Consider the following 19156-nt stretch of genomic DNA (forward strand, 5'->3'; position numbering starts at 1 on the left):
TTTGTGACCTAAACTAAAGTCACAGACCAGAAAAGGCTGAGAAACGCTGGTGTGGTGACTCCATAAAAATGTCATCTTTTTTCGGGTGCGTTGCTTGACAAACTATTTACGTCAACTGAAGCAATGAGGCTGTTGTGGGTCTTAGAAACCTTTGAGAGACATAACAGGAAACTGGATCCCTTTCACTGTACACAATGAAACCCAACATTTGTTGATTTCACTTGATGGGCATGAAATCTGTAACATTAAACTCCTGAATTTGACCTGTTTACTCATCACTCTGCCCTTTATATCAATGATGGCCAGTTGCTTCTGTTAAGCTTCTTTGGAGTTAAAGAAGAGCAGGTATCCATTCAGGAGAAATTATAAGTTTGAAAAAAAGAGGGTAAAAGAAAGTGAAATATTGACAAAGAAAAGTGAAATATGTGTAAATTTAAGAAAATGTTCAAAAAACATAATATTTGAATGATACAAAATGTGTGACCAACACAGAAAGATTATTGACAATTACAAACTGTCTGTTTTATTTATGTGTCTTATAATGTTATGTTTCTTTATTATATTGCTGACTAAGAATGTCATTGCAGGACGTGATCAGACCGTGTCAACAAGAACAGTCTACTGCCAGTTACATAGAAAGGTTTATTATAGTGAGGTTGCAGTGTATAAACTCTTTGTTACAAAAATGAATACATATTTGAGGCTTCAGTGGTGCAAAACACATGGGCACTGATCTACATAGATGTGGAAAAACTCCATATGGTCAGATGAGTCATCTTTCATTTTATTGTTGACAAGTGGGTGAGTGTGTGTTAAGAGAACAAAAGAACTGTACCGGTCTGAATACTTGACCCTACAGTGAGGGGATCCAGTGATGATCTCAACCCAATTAAACACCTACGGGGGATTTTGGAACAACATGTTAGACAGCGCTCTCCACCACCTTCATCAAAAACACCAAATGAGGGAATATTTTTTGGAAGATTGGTGTTCATCCCTCCTGTAGAGTTCAGAGACTGTACAATCAATGCCAAGGTGCACTAAGGCTGTTCTGGTGGCACATGGTAGCCCAACACCATACTGAGCCACTTAATGTTGGTTTTTCACTGGCTCCCCATATCCATTACCGAATTCAATAAAAAATGTATATAATGACTTTACGTATGTACTTTACGTATACTGATTTGTACATGGCTCCACTTTACATCTCCGAACTCCTCACACCTTATCCTGCGCCAAGATCCCTCAGATCTGTGCCCCCCCCCTCCCCTCACACAGTGTGTCAAGTAAGATCTCGTCATGTTTAGTCTCGCGAGATCTGTCAGGCCTGCTCCGAGCCGTCACAGCGGTCATGTGACCCCGCAGCAGACAGGCCAGTCTCGGCTCCTCTCTTTTGGCTCCAATGTCGGAGGTGTTTGTGCCTGGAAGAAATGGACTTTGGCAATGCAAGAATTTGATCATTCAGAGATCAGATCAGTTGAGTCTGTGAATGGCGCCAAAACAGGACCCTAAACCTAAATTTCAAGAAGGTCAGTACAGAAAGAAGAGAGGGATGAGTCCCTGTGAGCGTCTCCTGTAGAGGGGGGCGGGTTTGTTGTTGTTATTACTGCTGTAGCTCGACAATAGTGGTCTCCAGGGAGGGAGATAGGGCTCCACAGCTTCCATTAAAGACACTATATTGTGTTAATTGAGTTAAAACGCATTCAAATTTTGACTTATATTACAGGATATCGCATTAAATGAAGCTAAATGTGCACAGGATGTGTTACCGTGAAGCTAATCGCCGAGCTAGCTATGCATGAGCTCACTGACACAAAAGATGCGCTCAAACCATGTCAGACCAAAATGTCTTAGTTTAAAATGAAGCTTAATACCTCCAGGGCAGTCTAACCAGTTTTCATGCAGATACTATGATCCAGTATGGTGGTAATTGTGTGTTTTTCCTCTCAGTTCTCACACTGCTTTCTCTCTCTCTCTCCTCCCAGGTGAAAGAGTCCTGTGCTTTCATGGGCCACTGCTCTATGAGGCAAAGGTTTGTTTTCAACACTGTGTCTGTGTTATTAGTCTATTATTAACATTGATACACATTGCTGCCAACACAGGCCTGTGTGTTTTCTTGTTTTACAGTGTGTAAAGATCAACATAAAGGATAAGCAGATTAAATACTTCATTCATTACAGCGGATGGAACAAAAAGTGAGCTGCATGGTTTTAATACCATATAGTCTTTTTTGTTGTGGTCTGTACTCACCTCAGATCCCCCCCGTTGTACTCATTGTCTTTGGGATCTGAATGAAGTCGGTGAGGACACTTTTGTTTATCAAATTTTCAGTGTGACTGAAGTTTAAAGGTTTTTGATATTTGTCTTTCACAGCTGGGATGAATGGGTTCCTGAAAGCAGAGTTCTCAAATATGTGGACAGCAACCTTGCGAAACAAAAAGAGCTTCAAAAGGCCAATCAGTAAGTCTCCTTTAATTTCCATTTGTGTAGAGAGCACTGCTGTGAGAAGTCTGTCACTCTGTAATCATCAGTTAACATTATGAGTTGAAATAAGTTGCTGTTGACAGAACATCTTCAAAAAAAAAACAGAACTCTGCACAAACAGTATATTGGCAAATATCAGTAAAACACTGTAATAGTTAACTGTAATGTATTAACCTTTTCTCCTTATTTCTTCCACAGGGATCATTATGTTGAGGGAAAGATGAGGGGTTTAGCACCAAGCAAGAAGATTGCTGCTGTGCAGCAGAAAAATGTTGATCTGTAAGTGTCAGCCTTGGTTTTTTTTCACCTCTAATATTCTGACATATTTTATATTGACTGTATGTTGAGTGAAGAAACATATCGCAGTGGTTACATGTTATTATCACTTACGATGCTGCTTTTGTCTTTGCATTCTAGGAAAGTGAAAAAGGCAAAACAGAAGAGTAAGTGAAATGTTTTCTACATGGCATGTTGTTCATTAACAGCTTTAAGTCGAGTAAATTCTATGTATTTGCCCAAAATTGGAGAAGCCAAAATCAGATGTGAAGTCAGATGAAGTGCCACTTGTTAAGGTGTTGTCCATGACCAAAATGGCACCATATCTATAATATTAAAACTAAGTGCTTGATTGCAATTTTAGCTATTTCCTAAATATCAAACCTTGTGAATACAGTGGCATGTAGTTTACCCTTGTGGCATATTATATGTTTTTATACACAGCAGATGTGACAGTATACAACCCTTTTTGTACTCATGTGGTGATATTTCAGCAATACAAGTATAAGTATATTACATTGAGTTAATTTTCAGATTAACTACTTTTTATATTTAGCCTTTTAACTTACATTTGCTCCACTGTGTAGAGTACTTATGAGGCACTCTGAATATATCATCTTTATCTGTTTTAATATTTTGGCAGCTAAAAATACAGACTACATAACCAGTTTTCATTTAACTACTCTTACCTTCTAATATTTAAAGCTGTAATGGGTATCTTGTTTAGACCAAGGTCCGGGCGAAGGTACTAGCAGTGGAGAAACGCCCCAGGGACCACGGAAGAAGAGGGCGCGAGTTGATCCCACTGTGGAGAGTGTATGTATCATCACTTATCAATAACTCTATGGATCCACATGAATACACTCACCTGATTATATAGTTTAAAAAATCATAGCAAAGCATTTCTCTTATGTATTCAATTTGGGGGAAAACCATTGATTTACGGAGACATTTTGGCCACTAGCCTGAAGCCACACCTAATTATTTAACCCAAGAGATCCTTTCATAGAGGTCTGTACATTGTTCGCAGTCGGAAACATACACTCCAGACTTATGTATCTTGGTGTGGGTGTGAGCAGAGAGGGAAACATATTGAGATTTGAGGGTAAAAATGCTGTTAAAGTTTTGAAAAAATGTCCCTGTCGGTTGACAAGTTGTTTGAGGACGACGTACATTCATTGATTAATGTGACTGCTGTCTCCTGTGGGTCACAACAAATGATTGCTGTCTTTTCTAGTGTACCCACTGTGCCCTGCAAAATGTTAAGGTTGTCACAGTAAGCAAGAAAGAACATAAAATGTGCAACCTGCTGTCAGCAATAGAAATAATTATGACCTGCACACAGATCACAGTGTCAAAGGAAACAGTACGTATGTCATTAAAAACCTGGACATTCGAAGGTGGAGGCTGAGAGGGGCATTATTCTGTTCTGTAAATCCTGGTCCTTGTAAAACAGTGTGGGATGCTGGAATATTACTGGTTGAGAATAACATAGCTTTATTTAGACAGTTAGTTTGTTTGCATTCACCATTATGACTAGCACCGGGATTATTTCATAATTCAATATAATATAATATAAATATAATTCAGTTATGTCAAGGAAATTATACATAGCCTTGTCTTTAAATTATTACAACTGGAAATAAAAAAAAAAAAAACTATACTGAATTGTGTACTATCATTTGTGCTTTCCACTGATTTTTAATTTGAGTCTAAAAAAGTTATTGTCATACGTTAACAGTTGGGGGAAATAATTAACATTTGTATGTGATCCTGTTTGTTTCTATGTGAAACACAAACAATGACATGTAAAATGATCTTTACAGAAGCTTGAACAGCGGTTATGGAAAGACACCTACTGGAATAATTAACAGACAATATACAAAAAAAACCCAATAAATGATATATTTATGTGTCTTCCCAGGAGGAGATGTTCGCCAACCGTGTGGAGGTAAAAGTAAAAATCCCTGAAGAGCTGAAACCCTGGCTGGTGGATGACTGGGACCTTATCACCCGACAGAAACAGGTGAATACACACACACACACACACACACACACACACACACACACACACACACACACACACACACACACACACACAAACAGGGCCACATTTGCTGTTTACTTCAGCTCTGATTAAAGTATTAAAAATTCATATGTATGTACATCTTGCTTTACCAGTGACAAATTAAAGGATAGAAACACAACGAACTGTAACAACTACCTTTAGAAAGATTTAATCTGATATGAACCCGGGAGTGAGGCAATATCAACCCAGGAAAGGACAGGAAATGAATGTGCTCAAAAGTCTTTGTCTCTTTTTTTCTTTTTAATTAGATGTGTTTGCTCCTGATGGTTGCCTGCACCTGGTACGGTTTTCTTTGAAATTATAATAATTGTGATAGCCTAACTATGTGAGAGGTCAAGATGACATTAAACACAAAACAACAAATCACATAATTGACATCATCAGAAACAGGAGCTGCCATGAACTAATCTCCGGCAATAGGTGGCAGAGTAGCAAGTCATACACCAAATCAGCAAACAATATTTTGCATGCAGTATACAATGTAGCATTGACAGTAAATATCCCAGTTAATTAGAAAGTTATATACTTTTAGACAATTATTAATCTTTTATTGAGAGTGTCCTAAACCTTTATTTTATTTGTGGATTTTACAGTCTGACAGAAACAAGATCTGTTCAGAGATTATTTGAGTTGGATCTGAGTTCTCTCAGAGACCAATAAATCATGAGCATATTGAACCTGCCTGAGTATATTTTAGCTTGTGTTCATCGCTGCCCTCAGGACGTAGCTATGCTCTACCTGCCTGTAATTAATCATTGATCTGAGTTCTTTATCACCTCTGCTGTCTGACCTTTCAGTTTCTCTCGGGGCTGTTTTATCAAATGCTTTTTATGCTTGTACAGTCTTATTACTTCGTCTGTCTTTTTCGGTTGTTATGATATTTATATGTAAATGGCCTGCATTTGTATAGCGCCTTTCCAGTCTTCCAACCACTCCATATCTACTTAATAAGTTATTGATTAACAATCCCACGTTTTTTTTAAAAGCTTATAACTTTTTGTTGTTTTTAGCTTTGTGATTATCATTTTTTCTTTCTTTCCCACCAATGTGTGTATCTGTTGATCTACGTAACAAGCAGCTGCATTTACAGGGATGAAAAACAAGCTGTATTGAACTGATTACAATTAAACTCAACTTGTTTGTGAATGAGCTGGATAACGAGGATAATTTTCTGTTGCTTACAGTTATTTCATCTGCCTGCTAAGAAGAATGTAGAGACCGTGTTGGAGGACTATGCAAACTATAAGAAATCAAAAGGAAACTCGGACAATAAGTAAGAATAAACAACCTACCTTCTTTCAAATTACGTAAAAGCAGAGAACCGTTGGTACACTGTGAACATGAGTTCAGCTTCACATTGTGTGTTCAACCCATAATGCCTGCTCTTACATTATATTCATGCATCCTTCTCCATCAGGGTCCTTAGCTTCCCTCTATGGAATGCATTATAAGTAGTTTATATACAATTTTGTGCAATTTGTCCTGCATGATGCACATTAGCTCCCACTACCTCAGCTATGATTCAGCATCCTACTACATTTTGAAGTATTTAGGTGTTTTTTTCCCTCATGATTCTTTTACAGAAACTCATATATATGCTACGATCCATTTTACTGCCATTTTTTATAGATGTGTTTTTCCTTTCTTCCTTTAATACCATGAGATTTTATTCATTTCAGTACATTTTGAAAAACAACTCGCTGAGTTCTTGATACTTGCTTATGATAGAACAGCATGGTATAAAAAACATACCCAATTTCATTTAAACTGTGTTGTTATTGAATGGTTATGTGCCCAATTAAAAAAACAGATAAACCTTTTTTTTAAAGTTAGCAGGACTGATTTTTACAAAGTTTTTAAGGAATCAATAATAAAGTTAATTCACATTATTATTACTTTTGCATTGTCCCTGAGTTATTATTGTATTCCTTTGGGGTCTTATTTAACAACATAGTTTGTGAATTTGTGTCTGTACATCTGCAGCGTCTCAAGTGTGATTTTTAAATGTCTTTCTTAGCAGGTGAACAAAGCAGACCGACAAACTTTTACATTTTTTTTTTTGCATCACAGCAAAAACATAAACTTTGATACAGATCAAACGTAAGCATGATTTCAGCTTGAATGGATCCCCAATCTTTTATTTCAAATCTGTATAATTAATTTATTTTTTTTCTATAAAGTTTTCTATCTCTGCAATCTTCATGGAAGCTCTCTCCGGAGAAATGCATGACTTTTCTCTCTCTATCCACTCAGGGAATATGCAGTAAACGAAGTGGTGGCGGGGATTCGGGAATACTTCAACGTCATGCTGGGTACTCAGCTGCTTTACAAGTTTGAGAGGCCGCAGTATGCTGAGATCTTAGCTGAACACCAAGACATGCCGATGTCCCAGGTGTATGGAGCACCGCACTTGCTACGACTATTTGGTAGGGACCCTGGACACACATCAAAAACACACACACACACACACACACACACACACACGCATACATATAAAGTACAAGTCAGAGGTTTGGACACATTTTCCATCTCAAATGAGAAAATGTATACAAATGTATGTACTGTCTTGTACTCTGTATACAATAGACAGAATAGACAGGCAGTTACTGTTTTTTCCGGTCACACAGACAGACGAGCACTGAACTGTCACCTTGAACTGTGTGACTGAATCAGTCGTTTTGTATGGAGGGTGAAATTCCTGTTTGTGCCATTTTTCGTGATTTAATGGGATACTTAGAAACTCATTCTCATATAGGTACAAGGTTTGTGGGAGTGAATTAAATGCTGCGATTTCATAAATTCTTGTTCTTTGCCTGTGTGAACGACTCAGGCATAGAAATGTGAAATGTCCTCTACAGAAGCTAGGACACTGTAAAGTCTCTAAGCTTCCATTAAAATAATCAGGTTACTTTCAAGGTTGTTGCTTGACATTTCTAAGTATAAGCAGTATGTAGCGGACTGAGGCTCAGCAACTTGAGTGTATCATGTTCAGATTCTTTTAAGCCGTGTGAAATTATGAGAGACTGTCTTTGGCTTTTCCACTGTTTAGTCCAGTCCTAAATGAGAATTTTGTCCCAGATCAGTCTCACAGTGGCAGCAGCAAATTAATCCTCTGTCTAGGTAGTCAATATTGTTGTTGGTTATTTTTAGAAATTACACACTTATATTTTAAAGTAATAATGCTGAAACAACAATTTAGCAATAAGAAGCATTTTATGAGCACACATGTAGAAATCAGATACATATGACCAGTAATAACCAGGTGAGCCAGCCAGTGTGTCATTTACTTTGACTCCTTTTACTGATATGAACATTTGCTTTTAATTATTGATAATTGCAACCGTTTTGGTTTTACGGAAATGAGATTCATTATATCTCACTTTAGAATCTACTTAGACGACTCAGCGTGATATTTAAAATGACTCATCTCATTTAATTACTGATCTTAATGAACACCGCTGACTTCACAAATCTACAGTCAGGCATCGATCCAAGAATATGCAAAACTGTCCTTTTAGGCTTGTTGTGTTTTCATTGTAGCATTAAAATAGTTTGATGAGAATGAAGCTGGTCTGGATTTTTTCTTTACCATGTACAACAGGATACATACTGATAAACAGATTTGATTATGATTCCCACCCTGGATTTAAAAACAAATCTGTTATAGACGATTCAGAAATGTCAACAGTAAGGAAACACTCAGGTAAAGGTTATGAGGAAGACTGTATCCTTGCATTAAATGTTTAATAGTTCCTTTGTATACCAATAACGTTTTCAAACTTTACAATCAGACTGTATTATAATGAGTTTTCTTTATATCTTATGTGTAAAAGTGACACATTTTGTGGTCTGACATGCCGAATAACACTGCTATTACAACATATACTGTAAAAATACAAAGTAGTCACCTGATTTTGCCATAGTATTAGATAAATATTCCTTTGAAATCTCTGATGATTGTAGGCAATGTTGCAAATCAGTGACCAGAACTCCTTTGTTGAAATATTCACATGATGTGTGCATCAATGAGACAAAGTACCTTGATTTGTTAGACAAATTCTTATGTGGTTATTTTGTCTGAAAAAAATTGAGTTTCATTTGCCATGTTAGAATATTTCATACCTATTATCCACTCAAAGTACTCACCAAAAACTGTAATGTTTTCATCATGTCAGTACTTGTCATTTGCTTTTTCTTTAACTCCAAAGATTTATATACCGTATTAGTAATAGTATTATCATGGTGCTTCGTTTATTTCAAAATTATTATGTCTAAATTCTACCTTTAATTACTAAGACAGCAGATTCACACAGAAATAGAGCTGCAACTAACGATTATTTACATCATCAGTTAATCGTTTGGTCAACAGAATTCCAGAAAACAGTCAAAAATGTCAGACACTTGCCTAAAGCCCGTAATAACGCCATCATTTTTATTGCTTGTTTCATTCAACCAACAGTACAAAATAAAACTAAGAATAGCAGCAAAACCTCACAAATGACAAGCTGCACTAGGGAATGTTTTGCCTTTTTGCTTTAAAAACAGCTTAAATTAATGGTAAATGGACTGCAGTAATAAAGCCCTTTTCTAGTCAATCGACCACTCGGAGTGCTTTACAACACATGCCAACATTGACTCATTCACACACACATTCATACACTGATGGCAGCGACTGCCAGCGGCACGCAAGGTGCCACCCTGCTCCTCAGGAGTGACATAATGCTTTTACTGTGTTTCTAATGCCAACTCACCCATTCACACACACACACCAATGATGCAACCATTGTGAGCAATTTCGGGCTCAGTATCTTGCCCAAAAAACACTTTGACATGCGGACTGGAGGAGCCGGGGATCCAACCACAGACCTTCTGATTAGTGGACGACCCGCGCTACCTCCTGAACCACATGTGCCCAAACGATTAAACAATTACCAAAATAGTTGCTAATTATTCTTTTCAATCGACTAATCGAACAATCAGCTTATTGTTGCAGCTTGACATAGAAGTACGGTGTGTTATTTACTAAACGTTTGCTCCCAAATAATTGATGGTGTTAACTTAGGTTTTATCCTTTTTAGTGAAAAATCATTACATGGCATCTGAAATGTTATCTTAGATGTCTTCTGTTGTCTTTCTGAATTATTCCTCACATATGTTACCCCCTCAATCCTCCCCACAGTTCGTATTGGAGCCATGCTGGCCTACACTCCACTGGATGAGAAGAGTCTGGCTTTGCTGCTCACTTACCTCCAAGATTTTCTCAAGTAAGGTTTGACTCCCACCACACCAACGGAGACTCTATGTCATATTTGGCTGATTCTCAAATGTCATGTTACATCCACATTCATATTAGTGCAGCCAGGCTTGTTCAAATCCCCAAAACATAAGCCATGAAATCGATTTTCTGCTGTGGAAAACATTTTTGCTGCAAGTGACTACACTCAACAACATTTTGTGACAGATAGATCTAACGTTTGGGTACTTTCAAATGTGATTCATGTGTCATATTTGACTCTTTTTGATAAATCATAAAAACAAAGACAGTGTGTCTCTATTTAAACAGCACTACAAACACACCGTCACTGAATACAACAAATGTTTCTCAACTGCTTGATGCTACGTAACATAACATGACTGATTTTAGAAATGTTTTTGATTGTGGCTACTGGACATTATTAATGCAATATTAGAAACAATAAAAATCAAATGCTTAGAGTTGCAACAGTTGATTAATTGTTAAGTGGATTAAAAGAGAATAAATCGTCAATTCAGTAATACCACATATTTGCTAGTTGCAGCTTCTTAGATGTGAAGATATGAGAAACATCAGTGTCATACAAGATGGCAAACTACATATCTTTGGCTTTTGGTCTGTTAATCAGACAAAACAAGACATTTGAAAATGTCACCACGGTCTCAAAGAAATGATATGAGACATTATTGTAGTATTGTCTGATATTTAATTGACAAAAAATTAACATATAATGAAAATAATCATGAGTTGCAGCCATAGAAATGCTATAATGGCTACAAAGCAGAGCAATAAAAAAGCATCTGGATTGCCATGATCTCCTTTTTCTGGGGACTGAAGTCTAAAGGAAATAAATAAATAGTGAACACAGACGTTTGCTAGTGTGGCTTACTTTGTGAGCAGCATCAACCATCCATACTTTCTATACCAGACACATTTAACATTAATGGTGCAAATGTCTCAATGCACTGCAAATGAATACATTGAAAAGTATAACTGTATTTGCAGGTTTCCTTTTTTGTACTTTGCTCTGTTGAGTCAGACAAGCAAGCAGTCTGAGATTTTCTACATCTGCTGTCACTTGTGATCGAATCACTTCAGACACATTTTAATGGCAGGTGTGAACAGGGCCAGAGACACAGAGTGTCAGTATCCAGAAGTGTCTGCCTGCGGATAACAATCCCATTTAGTTTAGGCTGGTGTAAAACAAAAGAATCGTATCTAAACTACTATTAAATTCACCTTCTGGACCTGAAATGTCAAAGTTTTCTCGTTGTATCTATTGATGTCGGAGTAGTGAAAATTGGTCAGCCGCCTTTCTTCCAGCCACACCTTGCAATGTCTTAATTCTAAAAGAGAGTCATATTTGAGTATTAGCAATGTCAGTTTGTGTGATATCAACTCTTACAATTTTATTTAATATAAAATAAAATAAAAACATGTAATTATATCTTTAAAGCAGATTTCCTCTGTCTGTTTGCACTACCTGGTGGATTGCTTTGTCTTGACTTCAGCAAACAAATCCTGCATTTGCTGTTAAGAGCGTTTCCTTATCTTGTGACATTTTAAATGTTTATATAGGCAAACCTATTTTCATGAGCCAGAAAGCCTCCACTATCTTATCTTGATCTATAAATTACTTTTTATATTGTGTACTATTTGTTGGCAGTTCTGTAGCAAGCTGGACATGAGTACTGTTGAGAGACAAATTGTCTGTGATGTTGTGAAAGCTGCATCTTTCAGTAATAACCCACTCTAAAATGATGTTCAATCTAACCTTTTTCTTCAGGTACCTGGTAAAGAATTCATCCACCCTTTTCAGTGCCACTGACTACGAGGTTGCCCCTCCGGAGTACCACCGCAAGGCTGTATGAGAGCTCTCAGCACACAGCGCTCCTATTGAGGCACGGCCCCTCCCTCTCCCAGACCACCTGTAAAATAATCATTACCACCCTTCTGAGAGCAGACATGGACGGGATTTTTCACTTGAATTGATATGCTTCCTTTACAAAGGTCTCAGGAGCTTGTCGCAGCTAAGAAATAAAAAAAAAACCCATGATAACCTTTTTTTTATTTTTTTTTTTAGATAAATCTCTCTCTCCTTCTTTCTCCCCCTTTTTCCTTTTTCTCTCACTCCTCTGAAAAGACACAAGAAAACTGTGTTTCTGTTACCACAAGCAGCCCTTTTGGTGTTTTATGTGCATTCCATCTAATAGATATTTGTTACTGTTGCATGTTTGTATTCATTCGTGTTTCTTCTGCCACATGAGGTGCAATTTAATGCTGAAAAACACATGGTGAGCACTCAGCAGTTAATGTTTTTTGTATATGTATCTTGTGTATTTGTATCAATTTGTAAGAAAAAAATGTTTCTACACAATCACTATGTCCTTTGCTGTGTTTTTGTTGTTGCTTGTAAATAATTCAGTATGCCTGCTTTTCTTTCATGATGCATTTTGCAAAGTGTCACTCACTGATGAAATAAGCTAGAAAATAATGGAGGAAAATCTCACAGTGGCATGAAGGTTCAACTCCCTGCTGGACCTGAGCACATCAGATACCAAAGACTTACATTGTAGATAAAAGTTTTATATTCAAGCTGGCAAGACGGTAAGCAAAAAAACATCCATCTTTCATGCACATAAAAATAATGTGCAAGTGTCACACAAAGGAGAAGAAATCAGGACTAATCTCAATGATAATGCTACAGATACTGTATAACATTTAAGTGCCCAAAACTACTCATGTTGCACTGAGTTCAAGATTTAACATGACACATTGCAAAATACATATCCCATATTCAAAGTGGATAAATTATTTAAAATAAGCAAATGTGTAATTGCACAAGAAACCTTAAAACAACATTAAAACCTAGAAGCTTTTTAAGACAACTGTGCAATACTTACAATTACCACCATCAAGTAGTCCAATTCCTCACATACTAATTATGCATAGATGGTTTAAATTTACATAAAAAGACCAGTGCTTGTAATTACACGTCATTCAGTAGAAGGTTAAAGCTGGGGGAGAAATATGCTTAATATCCGTTTCATCCAGCTCATTAATAGACCGTGCTGTGACTAACAATAACCCTGGCATAGAAATAGAAACGTATTCATATATTTTAGAATTGTAGTTAAAGATATGTTATATACATTAAGCCCAATATCAACTGGCAGGTTTTAAGGTGGGTCCTGTTTTATTAACTTATCTCTAGGACCCTAATTAGTTAGTGTCTAGTTTTAAAGACATAAAAAGCGAGAAGAGTGGCTCAAGTCCCCTGTGGCTAATTTTTGCTCCAAACTCCCAGATTGCAGATTAATGTCACCATTATATAGATGAATATGTATGGGCTAGATATTTAGGAAACACTATTTTAAGTGAGATTCAATACACTTATCCAACCAACTACACATTTTCCTCCTTACATGAACACACTGTGGGTATAATAAGAAAACATTTTGGCATTCAGTGACTGAGCCCCTGTAGAGTCTCTGATTTACAGTCTGACAAGGATCTCCACGTCTGTTTCTTTGGGCCTCCATTTCAGAGACTACAACTGCATCTCCATGGTAACGCTGTTGCCACGGATTCATAGACAAAGAGACACATTTAATGGCTGGCTGCATTTAGTTAAATATTTCCTTGAAGTAGGCCTAAAGAATGTCATATAGCACAATATAACGGAGGGCCCGAGGGCAGCAACACAGAGCAATATCCATCCACTGCTTTTTATTGAGAGATTTACATTTTTTTATAGTGATTTGAAATGTTTTCTAATGGTTGCCATAGGCTCTAGTAAGCTTAAAATGAATTTATACTCAATCTATGATGTATCCCTGACCATGGGGGTTAGTTATTTCAGAGAGATCAGTGAACTAAGGGGGGAGATTAGTGACCACAAGGGGGCAGCATTTTCTTCCCCCTCTTGATTGATTCCCGTAAAAGAGCACATTTCCATCTGTTGATTTAACCTACTTCCCTTTTGTTTTATTTTTCAAGTTTATGACATTATAGTCCTTATGTGATACAGTTAATTTATATTAAAAGGGAGGACATAAATCATAAAACAAATATTAGTAAAATGAAAATGATATGAGGTGCAGTGTGGGTTTCACAATATAAAGGTGATCTTTCTAGTGCTGAATGTGTTTCCTTACATATTTCAGTATTTACATATCTCAATTCAGTGTCTCAAAACAATAATGAATCATCTCAACTCTGGACTACTGACATTTGCTTTGCTTCCAGACACTTCCAGACTCTGGTGAGCTTTTCTATTGCAAACACTATCATATTACAGTGTACAATGTCATATCCATGTCATCTCCTATACTGTACTCTTATACATTTATATAAAATGGAAGGAAATTCAAGGAAATTATTTTATTGAGTGTCCTGTTGAAGTGTCCTTGAACAAATCATGAGCTTTCGAAACATTTTATATACTGGTGTAAATCAGCTACATGCCTAGGTACCTTTAAGTAATGTATATAATATTGTGAACAGCAACTTGAAGCATTTTTCTTGCAAAGGAAAAGACTATTTTTATGCAAGATGTTTACTGAAGGTAGTCGACAGTCAGGTGTTTGTTCTAGGACTGGAATTTGATTACTAAGTTATTTTAGATATTTATTTAAAGCAGCAGCAGATGTAGATATAGGAAGTAACCACAGGTAACAGATAACTAAAGTTAGGCTAACTAAATAGTTTTCCAGCTTAGGAATAGAATTCAAAATATGATTAAACAGTGGCTCGCTATAGAAAGACCTTTAACTGGGATATTATGCATGTTTATTTCTGGACTAATGAGTTGAAATGTTTATTTTGTGTAGTAAATATATTTTCTAATTTTCAAAATGTACAGTTACAGTAAGATTACGGTGTAATATTTGTCTCTTAAACATAACTATGGTGTAGCGTCTTACTGTTTGTGAAACTATTTGAAAATGTGCACAATAAACTACCCTTAGCTATAAAAACAATAGTCTCCATTTGTGTTTTGTTGCTCAGTAAATAATGCTTTAAAAACTATATGATGTTTTTCATCTCTACTGAGAAAGTGTGTTTGTATGATTGAAAAGAAGAGTTGGTTATTTATAAAGGGGGCTTTTTTGCAGTAGATTTATTAAGCAGAGTGTGGGAGAGGGAATGTGAGTCATATGTAACATGTTGTATGTTTTTTTCCCTACCAAATCCCTGTATGAGCCAGCCCGCAGTCTTAGATCCTTAGGTGAGGGGCCCTTCTGGCTGTCCCAAAGTCAAGGCTGAAATCTAAAGGTGACCACGCCTTCGCCATCAGGGCCCCTCGGCTTTGGAACAACCTGCCTGAGGAAATAAGGCTTGCAGAATCTGTAACTTCTTTTAAATCACTTCATCACACTCATTTCTAAAGACTTACATTTATGTTATGTTCTTTTTTTATATTGTTACTGACTTTTATTTCATTTTATATTACTATTTTATTTATTTATTTATTTTTTACTTTTCATCATCTCCTTACTGTATTTCATTGTCTTCCACTTTCATTTTGTTAATGTTGGCCTTGTTACTGCTCTCTGTATTGTCTTTGCTTTGTATTGTACTGCCTTTGCTTTGTGTGTCAAAGCACTCTGTAAACTTTGTTTTAAAGGTTGCTAAATAGCAATTACTATTATTATTATTATTATTATTATTATTATTATTATTATTATTATTATTATTATTATTATTATGAGTGACTGTAAATGCTGTGTACTTGGCATTAGTTTGTACTATATTCGTGTTCCTATACAAATAACCTTAAATAAATAAAATAAATAAAGTTGATCCTAACTACAACTAACTTTAGTGCAGTAAGCGAACATATTACAGGTAAGAGACAGCCCAGATAGCTGAGCTATCATTGTTATTACAGGTTTATCTATGCTTATTCCAAGTAGCAGACAGTTAGGTAGTCCGTTCAATTGTAAGCTATCTATTTTAAGTGTCAGTATCAGATGACAGCTGTCTGTAGGTTTGTATGTAGCCTACTTTTCCAGGTGTTTCTCCCTCCAGGTAAGACTGACGTCACGCGTTTCTTTCCTGCCCTGTCCCAGGATGCCTCCAACTTCTCCTAATAACACTACATAAGGAAGTCCCGCCCACCGTCGTAACCGATTGGATGGAAAATCAACCGGCCCGCGCATGTTCCAATCTGATTGGCTGAGGGGGTTGTTCATCAAAGTGTGATCAGATTTTGCGGTTAGGCGTCAGGTGAAACTCGCCCTGTGAGAGAAAAGAGGGATAAAACTCACTCCGGCTTATTTTTTTTTTGGTGGGGGGGAAGTTTGCCTATTTTTTTTGGTGAACTTACTCACCAAAGGAGGCCTTTAACTCCAAGAAACCAACGTTACAAAATGAAGAGCCTCAAGTATCGATTGAAAAAGCACGAAGTTACCATCACAGTAAGTTGAAATCTGTTGTCTTTTTCTGACTGAGTTTGCTGCTTAGTATCCCAACCTGTTACTACGGAATTAGCTGCTAGCTGGTTGTTCATGACCACTACTACTACTACTACCACTGCTACTGCTAAACATTGTGTCCTTGTACCGGACTTCATTGTTGGTTAGTAACTCTGATCTCCTGCCCCTCAACAAACCACGTTAACCGCGGTCTTGTTCCCACGGCTGCTGAGGTCTGGTCGGAAAACACACCGGTGTTACGGTTTAACTGGTGACCGTGTTAACTGGTGACTTTCTCATTAAAAAAAAGCCTTTGATTTTAGTTTAATCCTTTTTAAAATACACAAAACTCTGTGTAATATCTAATCATGTATGTAAGTTAAATTGCGTTCAGACGACTCATTAACCTCTCGTAACGTAATGTATGTGAGGAAGTCACCAGTTAACACGGTCACCAGTTAAAGCCAAACACCGCCAGCCAAGTTTGAGCACCTGCAGCTCCGCGCGGCTGGCTGGTGGATGTGGCCTGACGCTGTGATTACACCAGGGCTGTTTCTAACTTCTTTTTTTGAGAATATATAAAAGCTTGCTTTTTAAAAAGTCTGAATGAGCATGAAGCACAACTTTAACTTGTATGGTGTGAATTAGAGTAACTGTGGACAATGCAGTAGTAGTAAAGCTATCCAAACTATCAAAGCTTCATTAATATTACTATTATACACTACATAAACTGGAAGGCTAAATCAATACCACTGTCAATTTAAACAACTTTAAAAGTTTTTGCTAGCTACTTACTACTTGTCTAACAAATTATTTGATGGTGTATATGTCAGTGAATGTCATTTATCATCCTCTAAACTCTGAATCAGTCTCATGAAAGCGGCTCCAGTCTGCTAGCTTCAACACACACCTCATTTAGGATCCTGGTTGCCTGAGGGTAGAAACTCTTCCTGAAGTCTAAGTGCTGGCCTGGTGTATCCGGTACCTTCTTTTGACCACAGCTGGGAGAAAGGGGCATTATGATCTTTAATGATATCCTGTGGGTGGGGTGAAGCACCGCCTATTGTATGTTAGGGATGCAGAGGTGGGAAACGAACCTCTCTTAGCACGGTCATGTGGTCCTGTTTAGCACTGGTTCTGTACCTGAATCGCTTTGAATGGAGCAGCTCACCAAACCTGTGTAGGACAGGCTGCTTTTAGAGGATAGCGGCTCAGTTCAAATACAATCAGTTGCCAGTTTAGTAGGTCAACCTGACTCTAATTAACATGTAACAGCACAGCCCTGCAGTAAATCCAACCCTCATGAAGGTTATAAAGTTGAGTTTATGTTGAAACGGTTTTTAGATAAGTGTTGAATGAAAGTTGTCTTCATTTTGGAAACTGATAACAATGCTGTTGTTTGCTTTTTGTTAACTACACAGGATTTAAATACTAAAAACATCTCTCAGTATAAAATCAAACTGGAGCTGCAAGTGATTATTGTTATTATTGATTCATCTGCCAATTACTCCCTCCATTAATCGTTTATGTCTATAAAATGTCAGAAAATACAAAAAATGGCCATCGTAATGTCCCACATCCTATGGCTGCATCTTCAAACTTCTTGTTTTAGCCTACCATCAGTCCAAAACCTCAAAATATTCAGTTTAGTATCATATATAGGCCTGCAACTAATGACTATTTCATTACTGATCTTCTGAGTTCATCATTATGTCTCTAAAATATCAGATTATAGTGAAAAATGTCTGTTTTGTCCAATCAATATTCTAAAATCATTAAAATGTCAGTTTACTATCATGTAAGAAACAGAAAAGCTTGAAAATCTTCACATTTGACAAACTGCAACAAGCACATTTTTGGCATTTTTGCTTAACGAAAAGACCAAAACAGTTACTCGATTATCAAAGTAGTTGCAGATTTGTGTTGATCGAGTCATCCTTCACTCTAATCATAGATACAAAAAAGCAAATTGTCACTTTTGAGAACCTGAAACCAGAGAAAAACAGTTTCCTATCACCTCTATCACAAACTTCAGCCTCCAAAATTACCATAAAGTTGAATTATTACCCTCTTAAATGGTTTAATAAGAAACCGAACATATATTACAAGGTTGCTCTACCTACATATATCTAATAAACTGTCCTCTGAGTGGACATCCCTACCTGAAGGAAATACAGTAATATTTGCGCTACATGTATAAGACTTAAAACATTACATCAAAACCTCATGTTGCTATTGTATTTAGCCACCAAGGCGTCATGGCGCCGTGGACACACTATAAATCCCTACAAGAATGTTACAGTGATTTTTTCCCCCTCCGGTTAAGTCTGCATGTGATGAAGCATAGAGTATTGTATTAATAACACACATCTTACACAGTACAGTACATCCATCAGCTAACCTTAAATAACTCACTCACGGGCAGTAATGTCGGATTAATTCCTTATAATCCACCCGTCGACCTTTGACCTCTGCTAATAGACAGTCATTACAATTCTGCACAGTTCAACGTGGAGTGGGTGTTTGGCTCTGCTCTCTGTTTTCAGCTCCCAGCTATTACCATGAGAAAGGCACAAAGCCTGAGGATCTGTGTACGGTAAACTATCTGGCACTCCTTTTAGGAGGAGAAAGGAG

The 19156-nt window shown here is 37.0% G+C and overlaps 2 protein-coding genes across 3 annotated transcripts in view; both read left to right on the forward strand.

Annotated features, from left to right (window-relative positions):
* The first annotated feature begins 1358 nt into the window (after positions 1 to 1358).
* Positions 1359 to 12406, forward strand: LOC133978051 (mortality factor 4-like protein 1). 2 transcript variants are annotated; one of them, XM_062416383.1, is made up of 12 exons: positions 1359 to 1529; positions 1986 to 2032; positions 2128 to 2195; positions 2374 to 2460; positions 2683 to 2763; positions 2902 to 2927; positions 3488 to 3576; positions 4685 to 4786; positions 6034 to 6122; positions 7103 to 7275; positions 10029 to 10113; positions 11890 to 12406. In XM_062416383.1, exons 1-12 carry the CDS (start codon positions 1490 to 1492, stop codon positions 11972 to 11974), a joined length of 972 nt encoding a protein of 323 aa, XP_062272367.1. In that variant the 5' UTR covers positions 1359 to 1489; the 3' UTR covers positions 11975 to 12406. The 2 variants fall into 2 exon arrangements, with proteins under 2 accessions (XP_062272367.1, XP_062272377.1); XM_062416393.1 differs by lacking the exon at positions 2128 to 2195 and having other exon boundaries at positions 1391 to 1529.
* Positions 12407 to 16382: 3976 nt separating this feature from the next.
* Positions 16383 to 19156, forward strand: part of uacab (uveal autoantigen with coiled-coil domains and ankyrin repeats b) — a 46343-nt gene continuing 43569 nt past the window's right edge. The window contains exon 1 of the mRNA XM_062424966.1: positions 16383 to 16525. Within this exon, the coding sequence (XP_062280950.1) occupies positions 16478 to 16525 (48 nt within the window). The 5' untranslated portion in view covers positions 16383 to 16477. The remainder of the gene's footprint in view (positions 16526 to 19156) is intronic.

This window comes from Scomber scombrus, chromosome 1 (assembly GCF_963691925.1).
Source record: "Scomber scombrus chromosome 1, fScoSco1.1, whole genome shotgun sequence".
In the NCBI taxonomy this organism is placed as follows: domain Eukaryota; kingdom Metazoa; phylum Chordata; class Actinopteri; order Scombriformes; family Scombridae; genus Scomber; species Scomber scombrus.